General features: G+C 33.6%; 1 protein-coding gene across 1 annotated transcript in view; it reads left to right on the top strand.

Moving 5' to 3' along the window:
• The first annotated feature begins 278 nt into the window (after positions 1-278).
• The window catches only part of LOC148956514 (metabotropic glutamate receptor 3-like), a 222,882-nt gene continuing 195,227 nt past the window's right edge, over positions 279-27,933 (top strand). Inside the window, exons 1-3 of the mRNA XM_089108444.1 lie at positions 279-440; positions 5,925-6,084; positions 21,643-21,782. Of these exons, the coding sequence (XP_088964570.1) occupies positions 279-440; positions 5,925-6,084; positions 21,643-21,782 (462 nt within the window). The remainder of the gene's footprint in view (positions 441-5,924; positions 6,085-21,642; positions 21,783-27,933) is intronic.

Raw genomic sequence — 27,933 nt, 5'->3', positions numbered from 1 at the left:
TTTCCTTTCTGACACACCTTCTCCCCAAAATACGCTCAAATAGATCTAAATGACCCCTGGCAACGCCCTTGGCTATTTAAACATAATTGTCAGCTTGTTTACTAAGACCGCAAGATAAAAAGCCTAAGATGTGCTTCTCATTGAGACTGTCCTTGTTATACTGAATGCTGGACGATTAAGGGAAAAACGCAGGTCCTATGAGACAATGAAAAACCTTAGTATTTTGTAGAGATCCCTTCAGTCACCTGTTACTTCTATGCTGAGATGTTTGTCAGAGAATGTTTGGCTTAGTTAAAGTGATACTATTTCTATTGTTCTTCCGCTTGGGAGATTCTCTCCCTGGGTCTTCATCATCAGTTGCTTATTTAGAAGGTGATATAATCATAGGTGCTATTTTTCCTATCCATGATAAAAATGGTACAAAGTGTGGACCTTTGCAGGTATTTTAATTGGCATTTTTATTCTTTTGTCTTAATTACAGCAATGTTTGCTAGCCTTAAATTGGTTCCGACTTCTATTTTCTAGTTTTAAGATAGAATAGTAGTGGGTTTTTTTTTCAGTAAGTCGTACACTAGTAATTTTATTACCAATAGAAAATTTTGTCCTAACAATCGGCTCAACTTGTAGTTCTCATGGACACCAACAAGAATGTTTTCAGAGAGAGAGATATGCTGCAATCAAACAGTTCGTGGTAACGAACTGTAAGTAAGGAGCGACCCGGCTCAATAGTAACCGAAACTCTAAAAAACGGAATTTTGAAACCAATAGCTACATCAAAAGAATCAGATTTTTATTTTGATTTCAAATATATAAGTTTCATAAAGTTTTTTCCTAACCATAAGAAGTTAAGCACCTGAGAAAATTTGCCTGATTTTCGAAAAAAGGGGGAAACACCCCCTAAAAGATATAGATACTTAATGAAAATCACACCATCAGATTCAGCGTATCAGATAGCCTTACTGTGGAGGTTTCAAGCTCCTATCTGCAAAAATGTGGAATTTTGTATTTTTTTTCCAGAAGAAAGATCACGGATGCGTGTTTATCTGTTGTTTTTTTTCCCAAGGGTGATCGTATCGCCCCAGTGGTCCTAGAATATCGCGGGAGAGCTCATTCGAACGGAAATTAAAAGTCCTAGTGTCATTTTTAAGTGACCAAAAAATGGAGCGCAACTAGGCCCCCTCCCACGCTCTGTTTTTTCCCCAAAGTCACCCGATCAAAAATTTGAAATGGCCATTTTGTTCAGCATGGTCGAAAATATAATAAATATGTCTTTTAGGTTGCGTTGTCTTTTTCACACAGACTCTTTCTCACAACTGTATTTAAAAAAAAAAACTTTAGCGTAAAGAGCGAGGCGTTGAGGAGGGGGCAGCCCCTTTCAAATACGGGATAATTTCTGTTCGCTTTAAGTTTTACTGTCGTTCCTTACTTTCAGTTAAAAAAAACTTATTTTTTATTTATTTTTTAAAAGGATGGAAAGCGGGCATATAGTTTAATCAGTTATTCTTGCCAGAGAATTGTCATATTTGCTTTAATGTTAAACTTTTTGTAAATTTCTTGGTATTTTTGGCCTCCTAAGAGGTAAGAACAAATTGCATCCTCTCATGTCTACCCATAGCTCTTAAATACTTTCTTAGATTATAGCGCGTTTCCATTTATAATTCAAAGAAATTAACATACATGAATAATGGATAAAACATTTAATTAAGATAGTGAATATTGGTAAGTAGCATTTCGAGTTATATACATATATATATATATATATATATATATATATATATATATATATATATATATATATATATATATATATATATATATATATATATATATATATATATATATATATATATATATATATATATATATATATATATATATATATATATATACATATAGTACCCTTATTTTTATTATTATTAAACAGTTTCAAACAAATAACCGAGAATATTCAAAGAAAAATATAGCACCTATGATAAACTTCCTTAACAACTCTCTGAAATTATACCTAGTGGAGAAAAATGGTAACCTTATGCCCAATATACTGCCTCGGACCTTTGGGCTGTATTCTCCAAGATATATATTTCCTCGCTAAGGATATCTCAATAATATAGGATTCACCTATGTCAAACTTCCTTAGCAACTCACTGAAACTATACCTAGTTGAGGAAAATAACAGGCTTATGCCCAACATGCTGCCTCAGAGCTAGATATCTCAATAATATAGGGTTCACCTATGCCAAACTTTCTTAACAAGTCTCTGAAATTATACCTAGTGGAGAAAAATGGTAACCTTAGGCCCAACATACTGCCTCAGAGCCTTATTATTTAAAATATATATTTCCTCGCTAAAGATATCTTAATAATATTGGATTCACCTATGCCAAACTTTCTAAACAAATCTCTGAAATTATAACTAGTCGAGAAAAATGGTAACCTTATCCCAAACATACTTCCTCAGATCTCTGGGCTCAGACCTCAGATCTCAGGTCTCTAAATTTAGAGACTATTCTCTAAAATATAAATTTTCCTTGCTAAAGATATCTTAATAACACATGATTCACCTATACCAAACATCCTTAACAACTCTCCAAAACTATACGTAGTGGAAGAAAATAGTATCCTTATTTTTATTATTATTAAACATTTTCAATCAAATAAACAAGAATATTCAAAAAAAGAAGTCATCTCGTTACCCAAAATTTACATGAGGAGAAAAATAAGGCCTTTTAGGCGTTATTTATAAGCTCAAACTTATCAAATCAGTAAATCCAGTTACTAAATTTGTCCAACATTCTCTTCATTTCTCTCAATCTCTCCCAATCCCTCTCAATCTGTTTCGCCCAAATAGTCCCCTAAAATGTCTCAATCAGTTTCGCCCAAAAATCTCTCAAAATCTCTCTCAATCTACTTCGCACAAATAATGTTTAAAATTTCTCAATCTGTTTCGCCCAAATAATCCTCTAAAATGACTCAATCTTTTTCTCCCAAATAATCCCTTAAATGTCTAGTAATTTCTGACTCTTCCTTTGTGTATCGACAACTGTGCACTGATACATTTAAATTCCCAGGAATCTGGCCCAGTAACATATTGATTTTTCTGTCATAGGCTTGAATCTAAATGAAACCTTAGTATGAATTATATCATTCCCGTTCGTATCTATTAGGCTTAGAAATATCCTATAAAGATGAGCATTAACTGGTGGTTTCATACTGTATAGCATACTTCACCCGAAATTTTCAAATTAAAAAGTAATTAATTCGCTATTCAAGCCAAATTATAAGTATAATAATCGCTACCGACAAAATATTCTTTTATAATTTCATTTTTTGGCAGAAATTTTTAAGCCTCTAAAACTTTGGTTTCTTCCAAATACCTCTCAACTTATTTTTTTCAAATTCTTCCTGACTTTGATGTATTCCAAGACTAGAGACTAGATCATATTGAAATCTCAGTCCGACCAGAGTAAAAGCTACTTTTAATCTTAGATATGAGGCCCAAATTCAACGAACATCCCTCCTCCCCATTGAAACATTAGAAGAAAATAATTCTAATATTTGACTAAGTACGGGGAAAGAAATCAAAATCTGATCATTTAGATGGAAACTGGATTAAGTACTAATTGGATGAAGCAGTTGACAACATTACCATGCACGAAAAGATACAGGCAAGCAACATTCTGAAAGAGAAGTGTTTTCATTTTTGCCAGTGATTAGTTGAATAACGTTCATAAATTACATTAAAAAAAAAAATTTCTTTAACTAAAAGTAAGGAAATTATTCCGTATATGAAAGGGGCTATCCCATCCTCACCACCTCGCTGTTTACGATAAAGTTTGACTCTTCGTCACAACTCTACTTTTAAAACAGTAAAAAACTTTGCGTAAAGAGCGAGGCGTTAAGGAGGGGACAGCCCCTTTCATATGCGGAATAATTCCTGTTCACTTTAAGTTTTAATGTCGCTCCTGACTTTCAGTAATTTAATTTTTGGACGTTTTTCAACTAATGCAGGTTCGAATTTGGCTCATCGTACATGGAGAATAAAAACGAAATTGTCATATTAATTTAGCAGATTGATTCCGTATAAATATGGTTGCCCCCTCCTCAATACCTTGCTCTTGCCTTGCTCAATACCTTACGCTAAAACTGTTAGCACTTTTTAAAAATCTTTCTATTCTAATTAAATGGCCCTCGTATTTCAGTACACGTTCTTAAAAAAATTGTACAAAGAGTCAAACTTTAGCTTAAAAAGCAAGGTATTGAGGAGGGGGCAACCCTTTACATATGGAATAATTTCTGTTGGTTTTTCAAATAATGCCGGTAAATATGGCTTATCCTCTATGAAGTATACACCTCCCCTCACGGAAAACTCCTCCGTGGAAATTTCATCCAGCGTAAAGTGTATCCCCTCCCGTCAAAGTCCTTTCAGACAGTTCCTCCCTCCCTGTAAAATTGCTTGCGGATGATTCAGCCTGAAATTTTTTTTTTAACATTCTTTCTTTGAATATCACTTTAATCTCTAATCGGTTTCTCGATCACTCCAGCAAATGCCCCCTTCCGTGTAAATTATTTCCCGGAAATCAAAACACATGGAAAAAAGTCCCTGGATAATTCCCCCGGAACATCTCCACATGAAAAATTTTGCAAAGAGAATTCCCCTGGAATATTCACCCCTCCCCCACAAAAAATTCCCTCCCCAAGGAAGATTCTACCTATCGAAATCCAGCCCCCAAACCCAACCCCCCCCCCCCCACCACCAAAGAAAAAATATCTGTATACTTCCGAATACCAAACATTTTACGTAAACAATGGGTGAATTTCATAACTTACAAGCCTCTTCCCATGGACTGTGGGGGGTCATTTTACACCTAAAGACATAATTATTTGATCTTACAACTATTCTGAACCAAATGGCTATTTTAAAATTTTGATCAGGTAATTTTGAGGAGAAAATGGGCGCGGCTTCATTTAAAAAAAGAGTGAAAAATCATTTATTGGCATTACAAAAGAAAAGTTAAAGTAGAGTGTGATATATATATGGTAAAGTATGATAATTAAAAAGTTTAAGATTAATATACAAATAACTAAAGCTTGATTTTTTTTTATGATGGGGGGGGCTTCCCCTGGGGAAAGGAGCAGGAAGGTAATGGTTATTTGTTTTTTTTATTATTGAGAGGCAATGTTGTGTCTGGGAGTATGAGCGGTGACCACTCTGCGTATCATGTCGAAAGGATATTGATTGTGGTTCTCGGCGTCCAGAAATGGACTGAGTATTTTGTATTATGTGTGATTTATTTTTTGTCTTTGTAAATAAACCCATTGAATTGAATTGAATTAATTGATGGTAAATTTAAAGGTAATGCATTTTGAGAGCCTAATATTAGGATTTTAATGTGTTTGTTATCATTATTTATTAAAAAGACATCCATAGTAATGGTGTGCATTGGAAAGCAAAGTTTCCTTCTCAGTCCTGGTGAATTTTATTATTATAAAGACACTTGGATGAAGCAAATTGCTCGTATTAACCGCAAAATACCTACAATATATCTTCTATGCTTTACCTTCAATATTTTAAAAGCTGTGATTTTCAACTTTTTTGTCCCAAGCGGACAGTGTCCAGCCACCTTGTGCCCCCTGCTACGTCTGTGCTGCCATGTACCTCTTTATGCATCCTGTATTCACAAAGTTTGAAGAAAAAGTGGTAAAGGCATTGGGAACAAATTGTATGTTTTTATAAATGGACGTTAGGCCAGGTACTTAAATTATGCTGAAGAACCATGGGCTATAAGCAAAAAAAAAAAAAAAAAGTTGTGCTGATCGTTTCAACTTAAAATTCTGTCAATTTGAACAGACAAAATCTGACATATGAAATTGTATTTGTAATCCCTTTTTTCAAAACTGCCTTATTTTATTCTCTTTTTTTTCAGTTCGACGACGGAATACAACCATTAGAAGCTCTATTTTACACGCTTGATTTAATAAACAAAAACGAAAGTTTGTTGCCAAACATTACATTAGGACTTATTGCGGTTGACTCCTGCGATAGCCCAACCCATGCTTTGGACCAATCACTGATATTTATAAAAGGTAAGTTTTAGAAAATAACTTAGAAACCATGCTTATTTACACTTTGTTTAAATGTCCAAAAGAAGTTAGATCGATGTCAGTAACATTTATCAAGTAAGTAACATAGGCACGGCCCCCCAGATCTGTGAAAGCCTAGTCCCCTCTCATTATTGGCCTCAGCTCGGCTGTGGTAAACCAAAAGGCGGTAAGTGACACTTTGTAAATTTTACAGGAGACGCGAAAAACGTTTTAAACAAATATCCCAATTTGAAACTAGGAAAATAAGTTGCTGAGAATCATTTCTGAACATGACCAGACGTAATTTTTCGTGCTGAATCACCAGTTGCTTTCAAAAATCCATCTTTCCATTTACTTTTGGCACTTTTGTCACTTATGTCCTTTTTTCACGTTTTTCGGCAGACCAAAATGAGGTATGTGCCATTTTGCCGTTTAAATTTAAATGCGAAAAATTTAACTTTTGACAATGTTTTCAGCTGTTAAACTTTTTTACCGACATTTTTTTTCTTGCTCACTGAATAGATCATGTTGAAAACTACCATCTGATGTCACCCACGCCTGTGAAAGGCAGAAAGCAGGGGTCAAAATCGCGCAGAAACTTCTCCTATGTATCGCATTCTTAGAACCATAACTTCAACTATTTTAATGTAAAAGAACGTATAAAAGGATTGTTCGGTTATTTGGAAACCGACCAGAAAACAGGAACAACATTTGACTTCAATTAAACTTTTATGAACTCAAAAAATCAAACATCATTATAGTCCATCTTGTTCTTCACATCCCTCAAAAGTGAGATCAGAAGCTTCGTCCTCCGTTGGTATCTTTTTCCAGAATTCTCTGGATCTCTGGTCTCTCATGTGTGGTACCAACTTTGTCATGATCTCACCTTTTTCCCCCTCGGTTGTTTCAGAGACTTTGGCAATCCTTTACCAAGTTCTTTCTTCGCTGCAACTGTAAGGAAATCGTAAGAGACAAGCTCCTGATCAAAATCCTCACGATAAAACATAGAGGATTCACCTTTTTTGAACACAACTTCAACTACTTTCTGTAGCAGCACCGGTTGGTTATCTTTCTTCTTTTTGGAGGACTTTTCGTTTTTCCATTCGCGAAAGTCACTGAGGCAAAGCTCCCTGACGCGAGTATTTTCTCTGGAATCTTCCATCAGCTTTTTCAAAGCGCCAAAGTCCTTAACATTTCTGTTTTTCCTAGTTTTAGCCTCGACAAGTTTAAGGAGACCATCGGCAAATATATCAGCATGACCTTTCGTCAAACGCTTGATGGTGATCTTGGCGGGTGCCCAGAGTTCGTTCGAAATCCTCACTAGCATAGAAAACAGATTGTAATTTTTGTTTTGTCCACTACAGTTGTCGGCATAAAATATGAATTCATCTGTGTCCCTATGCTCGTCAATAAGTACATGATAAGCTGAAGCAACTGCGTCTGCACTTCTTCCGTAAGTTGCCTCGTGCCAGACAATACAATAGGCTGGAAGAGGAGCCGACCCTGTGGTTCGGCTTTTTGCAGGCACAAACGTTTCGTTGAAACACATCAGGTGGGTCATGAAAAAAGACTCCTTAACAGCAGGCATTATTGAGAGTATTAGAACTTTTTGCGTATTGACAGTGAAAACTAAAGTTTTTGGTGCAAAGATATCCTTCACGTCTCTCTGGAGCTGAAATCGTGCCTTTTCAGCCATCTGCCCATGCAACTGGTACTCCTCTTTTTCTAAACCTGTTGCGGAGCATTCGCTATCCTTCAACTTAAAAACATCGCAATGCTCACACACGTCTGAATTTGCCATTTTTTTGGAAATTTTCATCGCTCTAAACACCTCTCCGTAAATGTACAACGACCAATTCTCTTCTCGGAATCGCTCCCTAAAATCTTCCCACATATCTTTAACTGAAATTTCTCTTGATATATACCTAGTATATGGTGCATTGTATCGGCGGTAGTGAGCCGTTTTTTGGGCCGTTTTCAGAGCTTCAGTTAAGAGGCGCTTTCCTCTGTTCATTTTGTATAGTCTAGTTTTCTTCTTTTCTTCAGACAGTAATGGAAGTGACGAAAAAATCCCGGCATGGACGACCAAAAGTCGATAAGTGACAACTTGAAAACTTGTTTTACTGGCATCCACGGCAGACCAAAAGGAGATAAGTGCAGGACTTGCCCTTCGGTGAACTTAACTCCTTTTGGCATGCAGGACAGCCCGAGAAAGCCACATAACACCTCTTTAAGAGATCAGAAAGCTTTGAACAGCTGAGTAACAAAAGAAGATAAACACATTCTGAATAAGCCAATTAACCGAACGTGTTCTGTTTATTGGGGATAGGTATAAAGCTTATTTTTCGAAAACATGTGATTTACCACCTTTTGGTTTGCCACAGCCGAGCTGTCAAAGAACGAAGATTGCTCTACGCTTACTCCAAAACATCGATAACTACTATTACTACCGTTTACAACTCACAGTAGCACCAAACCACCTGAGGCTAAAGTAACATATATAACATATATAAACATATGTAAACATATATATATATATATATATATATATATATATATATATATATATATATATATATATATATATATATATATATATATATATATATATATATATATATATATTTGTTAACTCTATGATAAACTAATGTTAAACAGCTTGTTGGTATGAGCTGCAAGTGGAAGTCAACTCTTGTCGCTAGAAACTAGCGCTCTAAAATAGATATTCTGATAACAGTATAAGCATAAGAAAATGCACTTTTTAGGCTGATTTAAAATAATCAAAATTCAACAAGTTTTCATTCAAGTAAGTTTATTTATCAAAAGTTATTGCCCTTAGAAGATTTCAATAATTGCCTATTAGGGGTTTGCAATTTGCTTACCCAAGCAAATTCCGCATTTTCCTGAACCCGAAACCAGATTTTCCATGCTCCTGTATGCAAAAATACAAAAATTTGTATTTTTTACCCAATGGAGTTGGCTGGTCACTGGGGCGTATTTATTTATTTGTTTGTTCGGTTGGTTATTGGGGCGTATTTATTTATTTGTTTGTTTTGTTTGTTTGTTGCTTTTTCCCAAGGAGTGATCGTATTGAACCAGTGATGGTAGAATGCTGAGAGAACTCTTATTCGAACGGATGTTCAATACTCTAGTGTCAATCGATCAAGTTAAACAATGTTCCAGCTTTACAATCGATTTTGCCATAGGGAAGTGCTCATTTTTGTAGTATTTTAAAATAAATAAAGTTCAGCTTTAGTCAAGGAAACAATGCTATCGAGTGAGAATGTTGAGCTCACCAATTGATTTAGAACTGTCAGTTTGTGCCACAAAACACAAATCGTTTTCTCAAAAAGCCCCAAATACTATGGACCAGAAATTCTGAAAAGGTCAATTAGCCAAGAACTATTGAAGGACAATATACAGAGGCTCCAGTTTCAGAAGTCATAACATCCCTATTTGTTTCTATAAATGATTTTATAGTCCATTCAAAATGAACGGTTTTAGAATAAACGCAATTGGAGTGTTTTAAGGGGTTACGCAATGTTTCATAGTATCACAAAATTTACTTTGGGGGGGGGGGGCGACGAGGACTGGCACCTGTGTTGAGGTCTAGTGATCCTTGTGCGGAGGGAGGTTGTTTATGATGTCTCAAAACGGATATTTTTAGTGGCAGATGTTCCTTATGTTCGTGAGAGGTCCTTTAGATGAATATGATGGGTCACTTATCGCTTAATATTCCTTCATTTGTAAGAATGTAATTAGACTATACGCGCAAGGTAAAGTCTAAGAGAGGATAGGTCTCCCTGTATTACGAAAATATTTCTAGTAGGGGAGTAAAGCTTAAATATAAATTGTTACTTGAGTAGTATAGCAATAGGCACTACGGAGCTAACGCCTGAGGGCTCTATTGCTTATACCCTAAACCTTATTGCATATACTAGATCCGGTGAAAGATCTACATACTCCTGTCATACTCCTGTGATTAACGTATATTCAACCTTCATTGAATAAGAGTAATGACAAGCTATTACCATACTTAATCTTCAGTAATCCCATGACAATTATATGTATAAAATTTTTATTTGGGTTGAAAAAATTGGTCTTATGACACGCGCTTGGGTAAAGTAAACTGGACGCATTATATAATACGAACCGAATTTTAATGAATCAAGAAACAACAAACCTGCTATCTTTTTTTTTCTTATGGCACGCGCTTGGGTAGAGTAAATCGGACACATTTTATAACACGAAAAGAATTTTTATGAATCTAAAAGTGACAAACCTCTTCCCTAACTAATTGCCCCCCCTTTTTTTAACTTAGAATTACTGTTTTTTACACTTTCAATTTTTTTTAGCTTAGAAAATTTTCAACTTTTTTAGGGACTTGGAAATTTTTTTATCTTTTTTTGCATATCTTCAAATAACATTAAATATATTTATAACAAAAGAATTTCAGTTGTGATATTTTCGAAATACAAGAGGAAGATAATATAGACATATTAGTTGTTATTTTTTCCTATTAGAAAAATAATATTTGCAGTGACATTGCTTATCTACTTATTTTTTGGAGCTTAGAAACATTTTCAGCTTTTTTTTGGTCTTAAAATGACATTATAAGACATGATATAGTAGATAAGGTATACTAGAGTCTGACATAGGTGAATTAGGTATTTACCAAAGTCTAAGAGAGATGAATCGGATTCCTTTTAGAGTTAGAGATATATTAAGTGGGAACTTATCAATATTAATTATGGGAACAGTTCAGTCAGACCCACAAACAACTACCAGCTCTCAAGTAGCATACTAGAGTCAGAAATAGGTGAATTGTGTTTTTAACAAACTCTGAGAGAGATGAATCGGATTCAGTCAGACCCACAAACAACTACCAGCTCTCAAGTAGCATACTAGAGTCATAAATAGGTGAATTGTGTTTCTACCAAACTCTGAGAGAGATGAATTGGATTCCTTTTATATTTAGATACATATGAAGTGGGATTTTATCAAGATTCAATCAGACGAAGACACTACTACCATCTAGCAAGTGGTATACTAGAGTCTGAAATAGGTGGATTAGGTTTTTACCAAAGTCAGAGAGAGATGAAACGGATTCTTTTTAGAATTCGAGACATAAGAAGTGGGAATTTATCAAGATTCAGTCAGACACAGACACTAATACCATCTAAAAAGTGGTATACTAGATTCTGAAATAGGTGAATTAGGTTTCTACAAAAGTCTAAGAGAGATGAATCTCAATCTGTTTAGAGTTAGAGACGTATGAAGTGGGAATTTATTAAGATTCAGTCAGACAGAGTTGTGTTCCCACTTCATATATTTCAAACTCTAAAAACAATACGATTCATCTCTCTCAGACTTTGGTAAAAACCTATTTTGCCTAATTCGGACTCTAGTATACCAACTGTGAGCTGGTTATAGTGTCTTTGCCTGACTGAATTTCGATAAATTCCCACTTCATATATCTCTAACTGAAAAAGAAACCGATTCATCTCTCTCAGACTTTAGTAAAAACCTAATTCACTTATTCCAGAATCTAGTACACCACTTGTAATGGCTGTGTCTGACTGAATCTTGATAAATTCCCTCTTCATATGCCTCTAGCTAAAAAAATTCCAATTCATCTCTCTCAGACTTTGGTAAAAACCTAATTAACTTATTTCAGACTCTAGTATACCCCTTATGAGCTGGTAGTAGTGTCTCTGTCTGAGTGAATTTTGATGAATTCCCACTTCATACGTCTTTAATTCTAATAATAATCCGACTCATCCCTCTCAGACTTTGCTAAAAACCTAATTCACCTATTTCAGACTCTAGTATACCACTTGTTTGTTGGTAGTAGTGTCTATGTCTGACTTAATTTTGATAAATTCTCACTTCATATGTCTATAATTCTAAAAAGAATCCGATTCATCTCTCTCAGACTTTGGCAGAAACTTAATTCCCCTATTTCAGACTCAAGTATACCACTTATAAGCTGGTAGTAGTGTCTTTATCTGAACTGAATCTTGATAAATTCCCACTTCATGTGTCTCTAACCCTAAAAAGAATCTGATTCATCTCTCTCAGACTTTGGTGGAATCATACTTCACCTGTTTCAGAAACTAGTATATCACTTGTAGTGTCTGTGCCTGACTAACTCTAAGAGAAATCCGATTGATCTCTCTCAGGTTTTGGTAAAAACCTTATTCACCTATTTCAGACTGTAGTATAGCACTTATGAGCTGGTAATAGTGTCTGTGTCTGACTGAATCTTGATAATTTCCCACTTCATACGTCTTTAATCCTAAAAAGAATCCTATTTATCTCTATTTGACCTTGATTAAACCTAATTCACCTATTTAACACTCTGGTATACCACTTGTGAGCTGGCAGTAGTTTCTGGTTGGACTAAATCTTGATAAATTCTCACTTCAAATGTCTCTAACTTTTAAAATAATCCGATTCATCTCTCTTAGACATTGGTAAAAACCTAATTCACCTATTTGAAACTCTAGTATACCACTTGTAAGCTGTTAGTTGTGTTTGTGTCTTGCTGAATCATGGTAAATTCCCACCTCATATGTCTCTAACTCTAAAAGAAATCCGATTCATCTCTCTCAGCTTTTGGTAAAAACCTAATTCACCTTTTTCAGACTCTAGTATACTACTTTTCAGCAGGTAGCGGTGTCTGTGTCTGACTGAATCTTTATAAATTCCCACTTAATATGTCTAAAACTCTAAAAAGAATCCGATTCATCTCTCTCAGACTTTGGTAAAAACTTAAGTCACGTATTTTACACTGTAGTATACCACTTGTTAGCTGGTAGTAGTGTCTGTGTCTGTCTGAATCTTCATAATTTCGAACTTTATATGTCTCTAACAAAAAAAGAATCCGAATAATAGCTCTCAGACTTTTGTAAATACCTTATTCACCTATTTCAGACTCAGGTATACCACTTGTAGTATCTGTGTGTGACTGAATCTTGATAAATTCCCTCTTCATATGTCACTAACTCTAAAAAGAATCCAATTCTTCTCTTTCAGACTTTGCTAGAAACCTAATTCATATTTTTCAGACTCTAGTATACCAGTTTTGAGCCAGTAGTAATGTTTGTGTCAGACTGAATCTTAATAAATTTCACTTCATATGTCTCTAACTCTAAAAAATACAATTCAACTCTCTCAGATTTTGTTAAAAAACCTAATTCACCTGTTTCATACTGTAGTATAGTACTTGTTAACTGATAGTAGTTTCTGTAACTGACTGAATCTTGATAATTTCCAACCTCACATGTCTCTAACTTTGAAAGATTCCGATTCATCGCTCTCAGACTTAGGTCAAAAACTAATTCACTTATTTCAGACTCTGGCATACCACTTGTAGTGTCAGTGTCTGACTGAATCTTGATAAATTCCCTCTTCATATGTCTATAACTCTAAGAAGAATCCGACTTATCTCTCTTGGACTTTGGTAAGAACCTATTTCACCTGTTTCATACTCTAGTATATCACTTGTGAGATGGTAGTGGAGTCTTTGTTTGATTGAATCTTGATAAATTCCCACTTCATATGTCTCTAACTCTAAAAAGGATCCGATTCATCTCTCTCAGACTTTGGTAAAAACCTAATTCACCTATTTCAAGCTTTAGCCAATTGTAGTGTCTTTGTCTGACTGAATCTTGACAAATTCCCTCTTCATGTGTCTCTGGCTCTAAAAAGAATTTGATTCATCTCTCTCAGAATCTGATTCATCTCTCTCGGACTTTGGTAAAAACCTACTTTACCTATATCATTTTCTAGTATACCACCTCTTAGCTGGTAGTAGTGTCTGTGTATGGCCAAATCATGGTTGCAGCGGTAGCTGTAACTTAGTAAAGAGTGAACAACAGCCCTTAGTAACCAAAATGAAAAAACACGTTTCCAAATAAAACTGCCATGTGAAAGAATTGTCATACGACACTGATTGACGAATAGCAACTGTTACTTTGCTTCGTCTTAAAAGTGCAAGTTTATTGCGAAAATAAACTTATGGTGATTTGGAAAAAAACCTGAAACCCCTTGAAATTTACGTCAGATCTAAATGAAAAGTGTGCCATTGGAATCAGCATAGTCGAAAACCTTATTTAGGGAAATTACAGTCCTCCTCCTTGAAAAACAAGGTAAATCACTTTTTTCCAGCGGTAGCACTGATCTGTCTCACTTTTTTCTGTTTTGTTTTTTTTCCTCCAGGCCTAGCGGGTTACCAGAAAATCACAGAGAGATGCTTAAAGGCTAATTGAAAAGCTTTCTAATATCTACCGGCTTCTTATAAATTATACCATCTGCAGGTGACATATGGCACAAAAATGGTTTCTTTTGTGCCATTTTTCAAGGGGTTGCACTAGCAGGCTACCAGAACATCGTAGACAGATTCTTTATAGCTCATATCAAAGATGTTGCTCATATCTATGTTCTTCCCATAAATTTCACCATCTGCAAGTTTCAAATGGCATTAATAACGGCACTTTTGGTTATATGTTTCAAGTGGAAAAGCTGGGGCTAGTGGGCTACCAGTACTTTTTAGAGTGATATTTAATGGATCATTTAAAGACTTTTGCTCATATCTACGTTCTATTTATCAATTCTACCATTCGTAAGTGAGCACTGAAAATACCACTTTTGGTGCCACTTCTTAAGTGGAAAATCTTAGAAGTATAAAACGGTATAATTGTAATAATTATGGTCCAAAACCGTTAACTGGAAGTTTGCAAGAACATCTCCCTTATGTTCCTCCTCCAGGCCCCCTTAATAGGCTACGTAATTAAATTCTTACAAATACTAATATATTAAATTACATTATTAGAGACGTTGATCTGTTAGTATGGTGCTGAACTTCAAATTAGATTATCATGTGTTCGATTCCAGCTTGGATTTTTTTTTTCAATCATGGTATGTCTCTTCTTTTGATTACTTTTCAGATAATCCACTGTTTTTACAAATGTGATGTACTCACTTTTTAAAGCATATCCCGGGAAGGCTTATTTTATACCTATTACTCATATCTACATGCTTTTTATCAAATTACCCTCCATAAGCACTAAAAATGGCACATTTGGTGCCACTTCTTAAGTGGAAGATTTTTGAAGCTAAAACGGTATTATTGCAATGAATTTTGGTCTAAAGCCCTTATTTGGAGGTTTATAAGAACCCTCACATAAACTCCCCCCTTCATACCCTTCTAGTAAGTTTCATAAATCGCTTACTCATCTTAAAAGTAAAAGATTATTGCAAAAACAAATTAACTAAAACTATAAGCTTTTCAACCAGAAATATACCAAAAATTTAGCTTGAATGATCAACAGTTTGGAATTGAGCCTTCAAACTTCATTCTGCGATGAATCCTGTATGCTAGTTTCAATAGCGGTAATTGAGGGGAAAGGAAGGCTTTGCCCCCAAGAGACAAGTGGATTCTCTTGTTGACCAAACAGAAAAGCAATCAAATCGAAAAGCATTGGTGGGACCATTGAGTTGGCATGATTGTAAGAGATTTCAGTGATTTCAGAGATTTCAGATTCCATTTTTCTCCAAGTTTTTACTGTGTCTAAAAGCTCAGATCGAAGCTTTTTTGCTATATAGAAGAAACTTTTTCTATCATCATGCTCATAGATAGAACTGGCACTTGTAACACTTCTCAGTGTATTTTTTGGTCTCAAGATAGGTCTCATTGAATGGTATGAAAGTTTAATTGGAGTTGAGCTGAATGGGGGCTCACTAACAAAATCGGAAGTATTTTCTGCCAAATCTACCTTGCTCCGATCATTGCTGTGTTCACTGTCATTATGATCTAAGTTTAGGTCAACATTTTCTTTCTTAGACAGTGATAAGTAAGATTAAACATTGGAGCCGTCATCTGACACATCAGGGGACGAATTCACCACCAAAACCCTCCCTTCAGCATGTTTCAGCAGCCCTTCAATTTGCCATGCAAGGTCTCCAACTGACACTTTGTTGTTCAAATAAAAGTAGGTTTGTTGACCTTTTTTTTATGCTAATTTCCAAAAATTTTCCATATTTTTCTTTCATTTTATTCTTCAAGAGCACAAAGTCATTTCTTATCAAGTCAATACCTGATGATTTTAAGATTTCTGTAAGTGTGCTCTTGATCTGACTTGATGTATATACTTTGCCCTTCATGAAGTCAGGGTGGAGTTCTTCAATGAGCTCATCTGCTATGGTTTCCTTAACACGAAACTCTTCTGTCTTAGGCTTCTTTTTGAGGAATTGTAGCATACACTAATAGGAATGGGTCAGGAGGTACAGGGGGAAGTCCATATATGGTCATAGAATACTGCGGGGAAAATGCACATGCGCACTGAATACAGAGAGGAATCCATATTTCTAGGAAATTGATTTGCATAATCGACAATGATGAAAATCTGACGGGAATACTAATGTATCGGGGTGAAACCCTGTGGTCGCTATAATAGACATGTAAACAAAATGGGATGTAGACGATATAAAATATTGTTTTTAGCATTGGACTATGCTAAAAAGTTGAAAGTAATAGAGCCATAGGCGCCAAGATGACCTTGTGAGTTGACATAGCTTTACTTCCCAATTGTGTTCGGTATAATACACAAATACCAATCGAGCAGTGCTGTCATTATAAAATATGTTCTAACATTCTTGCATACTAAAAAGTTGATACTAATAGAGATGTAGATGGCCAGAAAAGAATTTTAATGATGAAATTCAGAAAAATCCATAGAAATCCTTAGAAATCAAGTAGTGAGGTGATTATAGGTTTGAAGCATCAAGGATCGCAACCATCAATGACCATAAACACCAAGTTCCTGAACCTCCAAAGGCCCCTCTATCCTCAACCTCAAAGCGACCCCCTCCCCCCAACTTTGAGGCCCCCCCCCCATTTTTTCTGATATTTTTTTTTAAGTTTTTTTGTTTTTTTTTAAAGATGATATTTTTTTCAACTTTTTTTTTACATGTCTTCGAATGAGATAAAACATACTCAAAACATAAGAAAATCACATTTAATATTTGCATAATTTGTTGAAATGATAACAATTTATCTGTTAGAAGTAATAAGTTTTCTGTCAATAATACCAAATTTTTCTTAGAAGTAACAATTTTTTCATTATGATAACAAGTTTTCTGTCAGAAGTAGCAAGATTTCCTTAACAATAACAAATTTTCTCTTCGAAGTATCAACATTTTCACTTAATACTAACAAACTTTTACTTAACACACTCAAATTTCTCTTCGAAGTATTAACATTTTCCCTTAAAACTAACAAATTTTTATTTAACACACTCAAATTTCTCTTAGAAGTAATAAGTATTTTCTTAACTTTAACATATTTTTCTAAAAGTACCAACCTTTCCGTCAATGATAATAAATTTCTCTTAAAAGTAAAAGTTTTTCGTCAATGATAAAAAGTTTTCTGACAGAAGTAGCAAGATTTCCTTAACACTAACAAATTTTCTCTTCGAATTATCAACATTTTCCATTAATACTAACAAACTTTTATTTAACACACTCAAATTTCTCTTAGAAGAAATAGGTATTTTCTTAACATTAACATATTTTTCTAAAAGCACCAACCTTTGCGTCAATGATAATAAATTTCTCTTAAAAGTAACAATTTTTCGTCAATTATAAATAGTTATCTGTTAGAAGTAGCAAGTTTTCTGTCAAACATACAACTTTTTTCTTAGAAGTAACAATTTTTTCGCTATGATAACAAGTATTCTGCCAGAAGTAGCAATATTTCCTTAACACTAACAAACTTTCTTTTCAAAGCATCAATATTTTCCATTAATACTAACAAAATTTTACTTAACACGCTCAAATTTTTCTTAGAAGTAACTGGTATTTTCTTAACAGTAAGAAATTTTTTCTAATAGCACCAAGTTTTCCGTCAAAGATAACAAATTTCTCATAGAAGTAACAATTTTTCGTCACTGATAACAAGCGTTCTGTCAGAAGTAGCAAGTTTTCATTAACACTAACAAATTTTCTCATAAGAGTGACAACTTTTTCCTTAATACTAACAAACTTATACTTAACACACTCAAATTTCTCTTAGAAGTAATAGGTATTTTATTTACAGTAACATGTTTTTTCTAATAACATCAACCTTTCCGTCACTGATAATAAATTTCTCTTAGAAATAACAATTTTTCATCATTATCAGTTAGAAAAAACAAGTTTTCTGGCAATGATGCCAATTTTTTTTTTTTTGAAGTAACAATTTTTTCGTTATGATAACAAGTTTTCTGCCAGAAGTAGCAAGATTTCCTTAAGACTAACAAATTTTCTCTTCGAAGTATCAACATTTTCCTTAATACTAACAAACTTTTACTTAAAACACTCACATTTCTCTTAGAAGAAATAGGTATTTTCTTAACAGTAACATATTTTTCTAAAAGCACCAACCTTTCCGTCAATGATAATAAATTTCTCTGAAAAGAAACAATTCTTCGTCAATGATAAATTGGTATCAGTTTGAAGTAACAAGTTTTCTGTCAAAGATACAAAATTTTTCTTAGAAGTAAAAATTTTTCGTTGTGATAACAAGTTTTCTGCTAGAAGTAGCAATATGTCTGTAACACTAACAAACTTTCTCTTCGAAGCATCAATATTTTCCATTAATGCTAACAAACTTTTACCTAACACGCTCAAATTTCTCTTAAAAGTAACAGGTATTTTCTTAACAGTAACAAATTTTTTCTAATAGCACCAAGTTTTCCGTCAAAGATAACAAATTTCTCATAGAAGTAACAATTTTTTCGTTATGATAACAAGTTTTCTGTCAGAAGTAACAAGTTTTCATTATAACTAACAAATTTTCTCATCAGAGTAACAACTTTTTCCTTAATAGTAACAAACTTTTACTTAACACACTCAAATTTCTCATAGAAGTAGTAGGTATTTACTTAACAGTTACAATTTTTTTCTAATAACACCAACCTTTCCGGCAATGATAATAAATTTCTCTTAAAAGTCACAATTTTTCATCATTTATAACTAGTTATCAGTTAGAAGTAATAAGTTGGCTGTCAATGATACCAAATTTTTTTTTACAAGTAACAATTTTTTCGTTACGACAGTAATTGTTCGACCAGAAGTAACAAATTTTTTATAACACTAAAGATTTTTCTCTTTAAAGAAACAACATTTATCATTATAATTTACATGCTTATGCATAAAATATCATAACTTTTTATGGACGAAATAGGTGTTTTTTTAACATTAATATACTTCTTCTAAAAACACTAAGTTCTCTGCCAAAGACAAAACATTTCTCATTGAAGTAACAATTTTTCGTCAATGATAACAAGTTATCTGTTAGAAGTGACAAGTTTTCTGTCAATGATACCAATTTTTTCTTAGAAGTAACAATTTTTTCGTAATGATAACAAGTTTTTCTTCAGAAGTAGCAAGTTTTCCTTATCACTAACAAATTTTTTCCGTCAAAGTAACAACTTATTCCTTAATACTAATAAACCTTTACTTAAAACCCTTAAATTTCTCTTAGAAGTACAAGTTTTTTTTCTTAGCAGTAACAAATTTCTTCTAATAGCACCAAGTTTTCCGTCAAGGATAACAAATTTTTCATAGAAGTAACAATTTTTTCGTTTATGATAACAAGTTTTCCATCAGAAGTAGCAAGTTTTCCTTATCACTAACAAATTTTGTCATCAGAGTAACAACTTTTTCCTTAATACTAACAAACTCTTACTTAACAAACTCAAATTTTTCTTAGAAGCAATAGGTATTTTCTTAACCGTAACATATTTTTTCTAATAACACGAACCTTACCGTCAATGATAATACATTTCTGTTAAAAGTAACAGTTCTTCATCATTGATAACTAGTTATCAGTTAGAAGTAACAAGTTTTCTGGCAATTATACCAATTTTTTTTAGAAGTAACAATTTTTTTGTTATGATAACAAGTTTGTGTGTGTGTGTGTGTGTGGAATACAAGCCCAGAAAGGCAGTGTATTCCAAGAGAAAATCATAATGTACTTATCTACATGACACAGTCAACCCTAGAATTCCGGATCAAGTCAAAGAAATCAAGACCATACCATCAAAATTGTAATCAAAGTGTAAAACCATGGTCAACTTTATTACAATCATTAGCAAAACAATGAAACCCTGTCAATTTCATAAAAAAACAGAGCAAACTATAGAAACCAGGGGTAACCTAGAAATCAATAGAAATCAAGGACAAAGTGTAGAAATCGCGGTCAACCTGTAAAATCATTACCAAAACAAGGAAAGCCCAAAAAGTGTTTTAAATACTCTCTGGGATCAATTGCATTGGAGTAAGATGTTCTAGCAATGAAATATTGAGCCCACGCAGCTCAAGTAAAAAAAAAACAAGAAAAAAAAAGTTTGTTTAATTTAGATTCCAGAATTTTATTTTCAGAACGAAATAGGTTGAAAATGTCCGAGGGGGTGAGGGCTGGTGTCATGTGCAGGGCTGGTGACGGTGTGAAATCAGTATGGCAGTCGCCTTTCCGCTTTGGGTCTTAAATATACTTTTTAATGGTTTGGGTATCTACTCTTCTCGTAAGATGATTTTGCAACCTCTTCCATTATGTGTCATTGCTTAAGATATGTACCGCCATTACTACGCAGCACTCGCGTCTGTGCCTTTGCTCGGGGTGATTTCCTCCATGGGGTCCCTTTAGTCTAGCTTGTGAGATACAATGGGGTCATTCATATTAGACCTGGTAACAGAAATCCGGGGAATCTAGGAATCATGCCAATATAGAAGAAATAATAGAACACCTGGAATCCTGGGTAGGCTGCAGGGTGGGAATCTGTCTAGCTGAGCGCTAGAAAAAGGGATGGTGAGATGTCAGAGGCGGGCTTGTCCTAGATATTTTATGGTAATTTTTCTATTATTACTAATTTTCAATTTATCTCGAGTAAGACCGTTTTTTAACCTCCTTTATGGCCTAGCTGAAGTCTGGATTTTGCTCCCGAAATGAGTAGATACGGACCACACTCTCCCACAGTGCGCGGGATAGGTTGGAACAAGAATTTCCCCTCCTTTGCGTGATTTGATATTTTAGCTGAAAAACGCTGTCTTAGTGTCACAGTTAGGAATTATTTCGTAAAGAACGAATCACTTATAGGATGTGATATATTTATTGAGAGGAAATTCACTAGTCAATATTCAGCAAAAACAAGTATATTTACAAACAGTTTTTCAGGTTTGAGGGAGTATCTAAGGCCCTTAAGTCTCTTGGGTACCTGACAGGCGTTTAATTAAAGTGTCAATATATTAATAGACTATCACCGCTTATTAACATCATTTTCATTTAAATCAATCCAGAGAGGGAGAACAAACAAAGCAAATTTATAGCTGTCACCCTGTCTTGACTATTTTCTTTTCAACTCGAACCTTTCAAAATGAATAATCTTAATTAAATACAATGACAGTGAAATGCATTTTGTTTTATGAGGTAGAGTATGGTGAGCCGTTACAAAAAACATTGCATTTCATGGTAGTTGTTGCAACAACATTTTCTATTACGTATGGTTTGTTTTTCAGGTTTTCTGGCACATCTTAATGCTTTCCATGCAACAGAATATTTTTGTCCAAATGATCAAGCTTCAACTTTTGCTGGTAAATTCCCATCTGAACGAGTGGTCGGTGTCATTGGTGGACAAAACTCAGCGGTTTCAATTCAGGTAAATGAACTAAACTTTTGTCCACAATTACTAAACCTCCTATGAATCCTTTTCTGTCTCATACCCAGCCATCTCTCCCATGTTCATTATTAGCAAATTTTCCCACACTTGTAGATTTTCTTGGGTAGATTTAACCTTGACAAATTTTATATCTTTAGAATTACCATAGAAATTCAATTCTTTTACCATATTTTTTTTTATTACCGTAGAAATTTCAAAGCATATGTTGCGATTTTTTAAGCTCTGTTAACTGTAACTACGATTTACTCCTCATTTATTTTTTTCGTCAGATGCCTGTTTAATATTAAAAAAAAGAATATTCAACCAATATTTACATTTAAACATCAATAAAAAAAAGTCCTTGTTAACGATTGCCTCTCCATGCCTGGCAATTTCCTTGACGATACACAAGATGTTCGTCCACCTGTTGTGCTGGTAAGAACGAAGGTAATCTTTAATATTAAAAAGAAACTGCCTTGAGAAGTGAGCTGTTACTCGCACCACCTGCTATAGGTTCTGGCATAAAGGAAACAACGGAAGAATAGGGACTCTCGATACCCACTTCTATATTTGACTGAATATTTACAGCAATTTACAAAATTTGGATAAAAAATGTACTTTTTGAGGGCACCCCTATCCATGCAAAGACCCACCGCTTTCCCCATAACAGATGACACAACAGTTGACATAAGTTATTATAGTTTTATCGAACAAAAAGTGAATCAACTTGCTTAAGTGAAGCTTTAAAATAAATGTCTATATTAACCTTTTGTTTTTTATGGATTTCTTCACTCGATAGGAACAAATTCGTCACTGTACGGCATTACTGCCTGAAACTGGGAAGCTCAACATGCAGTTTATTTTATAATAGTTTGTAATGGGTTACCCGTCACAGAATTTCCAATCGATAACAAGTTTGCTCTATTTGGGTTAAAAGCTTAGTTGGGCGCCTCAAAATTACAGAAAACGCCACTCTGCTTATAATCATCGGCTAGAATATTCAAAATTATTGTAGACGAACGATTAAAATTATGGAATAAGGATGGACATTAAAGCTCTGGTAAAATTTGAAAAGTTTTCTATGAGAGGCTTAAGAATTTATTTTCAAAATGTATTTGTTGATTATCGAGATATTATATTTTGTTGTTACTATATTGACTTCTCCATATCGTTGGCTTCGATTTACTATTAACTTAAAGAAAATTCTTATACAAGCCTGCCACATACCAGGTACTGAGAAAATGTATCATTAAAAATAAATCTACATAAATTAGGATAACATAGGAGAAGGTGCAAAGGAATTTTGTAGCGTTTGTTCTGAATTAAACTTATAGAGAGTCAATCAATTAAAAAAAATAAACAGAAAGAAAAAATGCTTATCTTTGTCATCAGTTTTGAATTAATATGTTGTAACTGTAAGAGCGTTATGTGAAAATAAAGACATTGTCAAATAAAGCCTTTAAAAAATGAAAGTAAAGTGCAACAAAATCTGTGCTTAAGAAACTTACGACAACGAGCATCGCACCAAATCACAAATGATAATGAGGCACAAAGACCTCTGAACCTAGCAGCAAGTGACAGTAAAGATCAAAACGAATCAAAACCAAAATAATGAAAAAAAAAATCGTTGGTTTTGGAAAAAAGCGACAGCGAGATTCTGACTGTCGCTTGTCTTCTAAACGTAGACAATTTGAGCCTTTTCTTGATGTCATGACGTTCAAATGGACTTTAAATTAGAAGTGGTGCCTTTGTAAAATTACATGTCTTTATTGGACCTTTAACTTTTGCCTCGGTTTCCTCTTTTTTATTATGAAAGACATGTCGCCGAATATTTTTGTCATTTTATTGTTCAGGTGGTGGGACAAAAACTTTTTTTCTTCCAACGATATATCTAGTCCAGGTTTTTGATTTTCAACAGTATGGAAGACATTGACTACTACCTTTGTTTCTTTTAATAGCTTATGTGGTGGGACAAAAACTTCTTCTTTTGCCTTGGGTTGCCTTTTGTCATTAAGAAAGACAAATCAACAAAGCTTTTTTTCTTTTAATTGTTCAGGTGGTAGGACAAACACTTATTTTTCTTCCAACGATTTATCTAGTCCATATTTTGATTTTCAAAGGTATTATTGGCATTGATTAACTTAACCATGTCAAAATCCAAAACCCAATCATCATCGCTATACCAGTTTTTTGATTTTTAGGCAATTAAATGTCTTTTTATACTGAATATATTCATAAATATTTGAATATTACAGCATGATTATTTCTAACAACAATTTCTACTAAGCTTCAGACTTTCGGTTTTCTATTTTAAGGGTTTAGAATTGTTGTAATCCCTTTTTAATATATGTACAAATATTTTTGCAATTACCAGTTTTTTGTTCTTTTATGCAATTTAAAGTACTTCTCCATACCTGAAAATCTTCAATTTTTCCTCATAAGTGTGACAAGTGTGACAACGTCACTGCAATACTGATGTATATAAAAATGATTTGACTCACATAAATATTTTTTTTTCTCTCCAAAATTAAGGCTCTTAACGAATTTTCTCAAACTTCTGACCTATCTAAACTGTCTTTTTAGGCCAGAATATACCAGGATGCCGATTTATAGTTTTTTTATTTACAAAAAGTTTTTAATCACATCAGTTTTATTTAAAATGAGCCATTAAACAGCTCTCTACGATGTTTCAGTGCCAAGCTATTTGAAGAGAAAGAGACAGAAAATAAGATGCCATATACCTTGAATATCATGGTTTCAGTCAATTTTTATTTTCGAGCCAATACATTTTTCTTTTTGTTCAAGCCAAGAGACGGTAAGTTTCCTTTATAGGGGTAAGTTTCCTAGATTACTAGCTACCATGGCAACTCGGATATGAAAGACATCATATTATGTCATGAAGTATTTTTTATTACATGACGTTATTTACAATACATGACGTCATCATATGATGTCACGAAGTACATTATGTGCACAGCATCATTTTAATTTTTAGTGCACGATCTCATTTGCTAAAACCAAAATTAAGACTCTTAATGAACTTTCCCAGACTTCTAACCTATCTAGATCGTTTTTTTACGCAAGAATATCCCAAGACACCAATTTTCCCGAAAAAACATGGAGCCGTTTTTGAGAACTTAAAAACCCAATTATTACTCACATATAAGGATAGTATATATACATATATATATATATATATATATATATATATATATATATATATATATATATATATATATATATATATATATATATATATATATATATATATATATATATATATATATATATATATATATATATATATATATATATATATATATATATATATATATATATATATATATATATATATATATATATATATATATATATATATATATATATATATATATATATATATATATATATATATATATATATATGTATATATATATATATATATAGTGTGTGTGTGTGTGTGTGTGTGTGTGTGTGTGTGTGTGTGTGTGTGTGTGTGTGTGTGTGTATATATATATATATATATATATATATATATATATATAAGCTTGTACATGTGATGCGTGAAAATTACCCAGATAATCAAATTACTCTGAACGGCTAAAGAGAAAAACAGGCAACAAAAAAGAGCAAGAAATGAAATTGACTGGCAAAAAAAATGTGACTTAAAACTAAAGAACAAAACGATAATTATACAATTAGGGAGTTTAGATATTTCATAACGAGTTCCAGAAGAAAAAAATCCTATCAATTGGATGATTCTTTCATGCATTAACAGGAAGGAGGAATGTAATTCATGCAAGACTTTCTTAACTCAATTGATATTGCTTATTTGATACCTCATGACTTAAAAAAAGGAATAGCGAATACAAATACTTCCTTTAAACGAAAACTGTGTATTCATTTTGAATATCTTTTTGTTAGGATTATGTGCCCTTTTTTTATTTCTCTCAGGGTGGTTCCATCATACCTAACCTTAAATCTCGATTATACAGGTAGGAAAGGGTATTTTCAACTGAAAAGTCATTCAATTGAGTATTGTCGACATAAACACTGATCAATTCACTATTTGTAAACCCACGACATCAAAAAATAAAATATAATACTGCATGAAAACCACAGCTTTTGGTCAATAAATCTTGTATTTGCATCCGATTTTGAATAATATATTTTCCACTTTGGTCTAGAAAGATTGCGATGTGAGGTGTGTAGAATGCACACGGTAGACCAAGAAGAATGAAAAATTCAATATTTGTCGTTGTTTGAAAGATGCATAGTTTATGACTCGTATTTACAGTTGACGTACTACTATTAACGATTATAATAGTATTGCTGACCCTTTGAATATTTTCAAGGAAACCCCAGGGTATGCAATAGGATTTGTAATTGGACATGTACTGATACAAGTTGAATACATTGATTTTTGTTCAAGGTGCGAAGTCTAATAAAATACTTCAATCAGGTATAATTTCCCAATAGGTTTCAAACTTATTTAGTGAGATTAATGCTATACTCTTCGCTAACGGTTTGGAAAAAGTACACTCTAAACTTAACAGTACCCGTTCGGACAATACACATATCTTGCGTACCAGACAAATCTAATACAATGATAACATGAGTTTTTACATTGCATTGGTAATACCATTTCCAAGTAGTCATGAATCTAGATCTAGGGATTGCATTGTAAATTCATATAGGGTTCTGAAGGATTTATCAAAACATAAATTTTAGAGTAGAATTTCATTTAATTTACATACAAGAGATGAAAGTCCAAAAATTTTAAATTTGTGTGGGAAGTTTGTCCGTAGCCCAAATACACTTGCGCTTTATACGAAAGCCAAAGCAAGTTTTGAAGGAATTTCACCATTGATAAATGACGAGTCTGTGTAGCTATGTGAACCCGTATCAATATGTCATTGATTCGTGATTTTATGCGGAACGAGAAGTTTGATATTATTTCCACTAGCTCTTACCTTTTCAATCACCAAAACCAACACTCATGAACTGTTGTTTTCAAACATGAAACACCATTCTCACTTTTGCATTAGGTGAAGTTACTTTTGCATAAGGTGCAGTGACAATTACCTTTCGCAAAATAAATTTTGATGGGGCAAGTTGTAATTTTTTATCAATCTTAACATTGCGAGGGATTCATTGAGTTATATTAAAAATTTTATGATTTATTTTCCTAACCAAGTGTAAGTAACTAGTTGTCGCCTCTCTATGTGTATTGGTAGTGTCAGTGTCTATTTTATATTTATATCCAATGGCTAAACCTATCAATTTCTTACAGGACTCTGAAGTCATCAGCATTAATTATATATAACTTGAATAGTTTGAGAGATTTCTGCTTGTGCTCTCCAACATTCTATTTATGTAGACACTTATTTGCCCAAACCAATTGTGTAGTACACAATTTTCATAGGATAACCCCTCGGCAGCACTTGGTTTTTCCTTGTTAGTTTTTTTACAATCACATACCAATTTGTAAATGTGTAAGTCAAATCTATGAATAGTATTCACTGGAATAAATTTTAAAATTAACGGTTTGAGAGAGCTGTTGCTGCGGAAAAAATCCTTCATAGTAACCGAGTTTTACACTCACATCAACAATTTGTGTATTGAAAAGATTTAATGATGAAGTGGCTGAGGGATGAGATTCATTGTGTGGTATATGCCGTTTCTCGGAAAAGTAATCCTTTTTCGATCTAACAATTTTTACTCTGGGTTTGTTTTCCTTCTTTGACAAGAGTGATGTTTTTTGCTTGTGAACTAAGTAAAGACGGATGAGTGATGAGGTGTCTTTAGCCCTTTTTTAAACCTTTCCGCTTTGTTGTGATTCCAATCGCACGCCGAGGGATATCGCGCTAGACCTGAGAGTTTTTGAAATCACCTCTCTTTGACCGCAATGGGGCGGTATATATATAGCGAATAAAAACACTTATTGCAAGTAAAATATACTTGTATGGACTATTGTGAAGTCTTTGAACGCCATCTAGAGTGAAAAGATCTGCTTGCAATATATGCAATGGGAATAAGCTTTCGTTTTTCGATGCTGACTACCGGGAACTCTGAGATTTTGATGAAGAGTGTAGCTGGGTTCACTCCGTAAATCCTCTGTTGCTAGCTTCTTTTCGATTCGAGTGACTCG

This window comes from Artemia sp. Qi Xiang Cuo, chromosome 1 (assembly GCF_049724085.1).
Source record: "Artemia sp. Qi Xiang Cuo chromosome 1, ASM4972408v1, whole genome shotgun sequence".
Classification (NCBI taxonomy): domain Eukaryota; kingdom Metazoa; phylum Arthropoda; class Branchiopoda; order Anostraca; family Artemiidae; genus Artemia; species Artemia sp. Qi Xiang Cuo.
The sequence above is the reverse complement of the archived record's forward strand: the minus strand, read 5'-3'. Positions and strand labels throughout refer to the sequence as shown.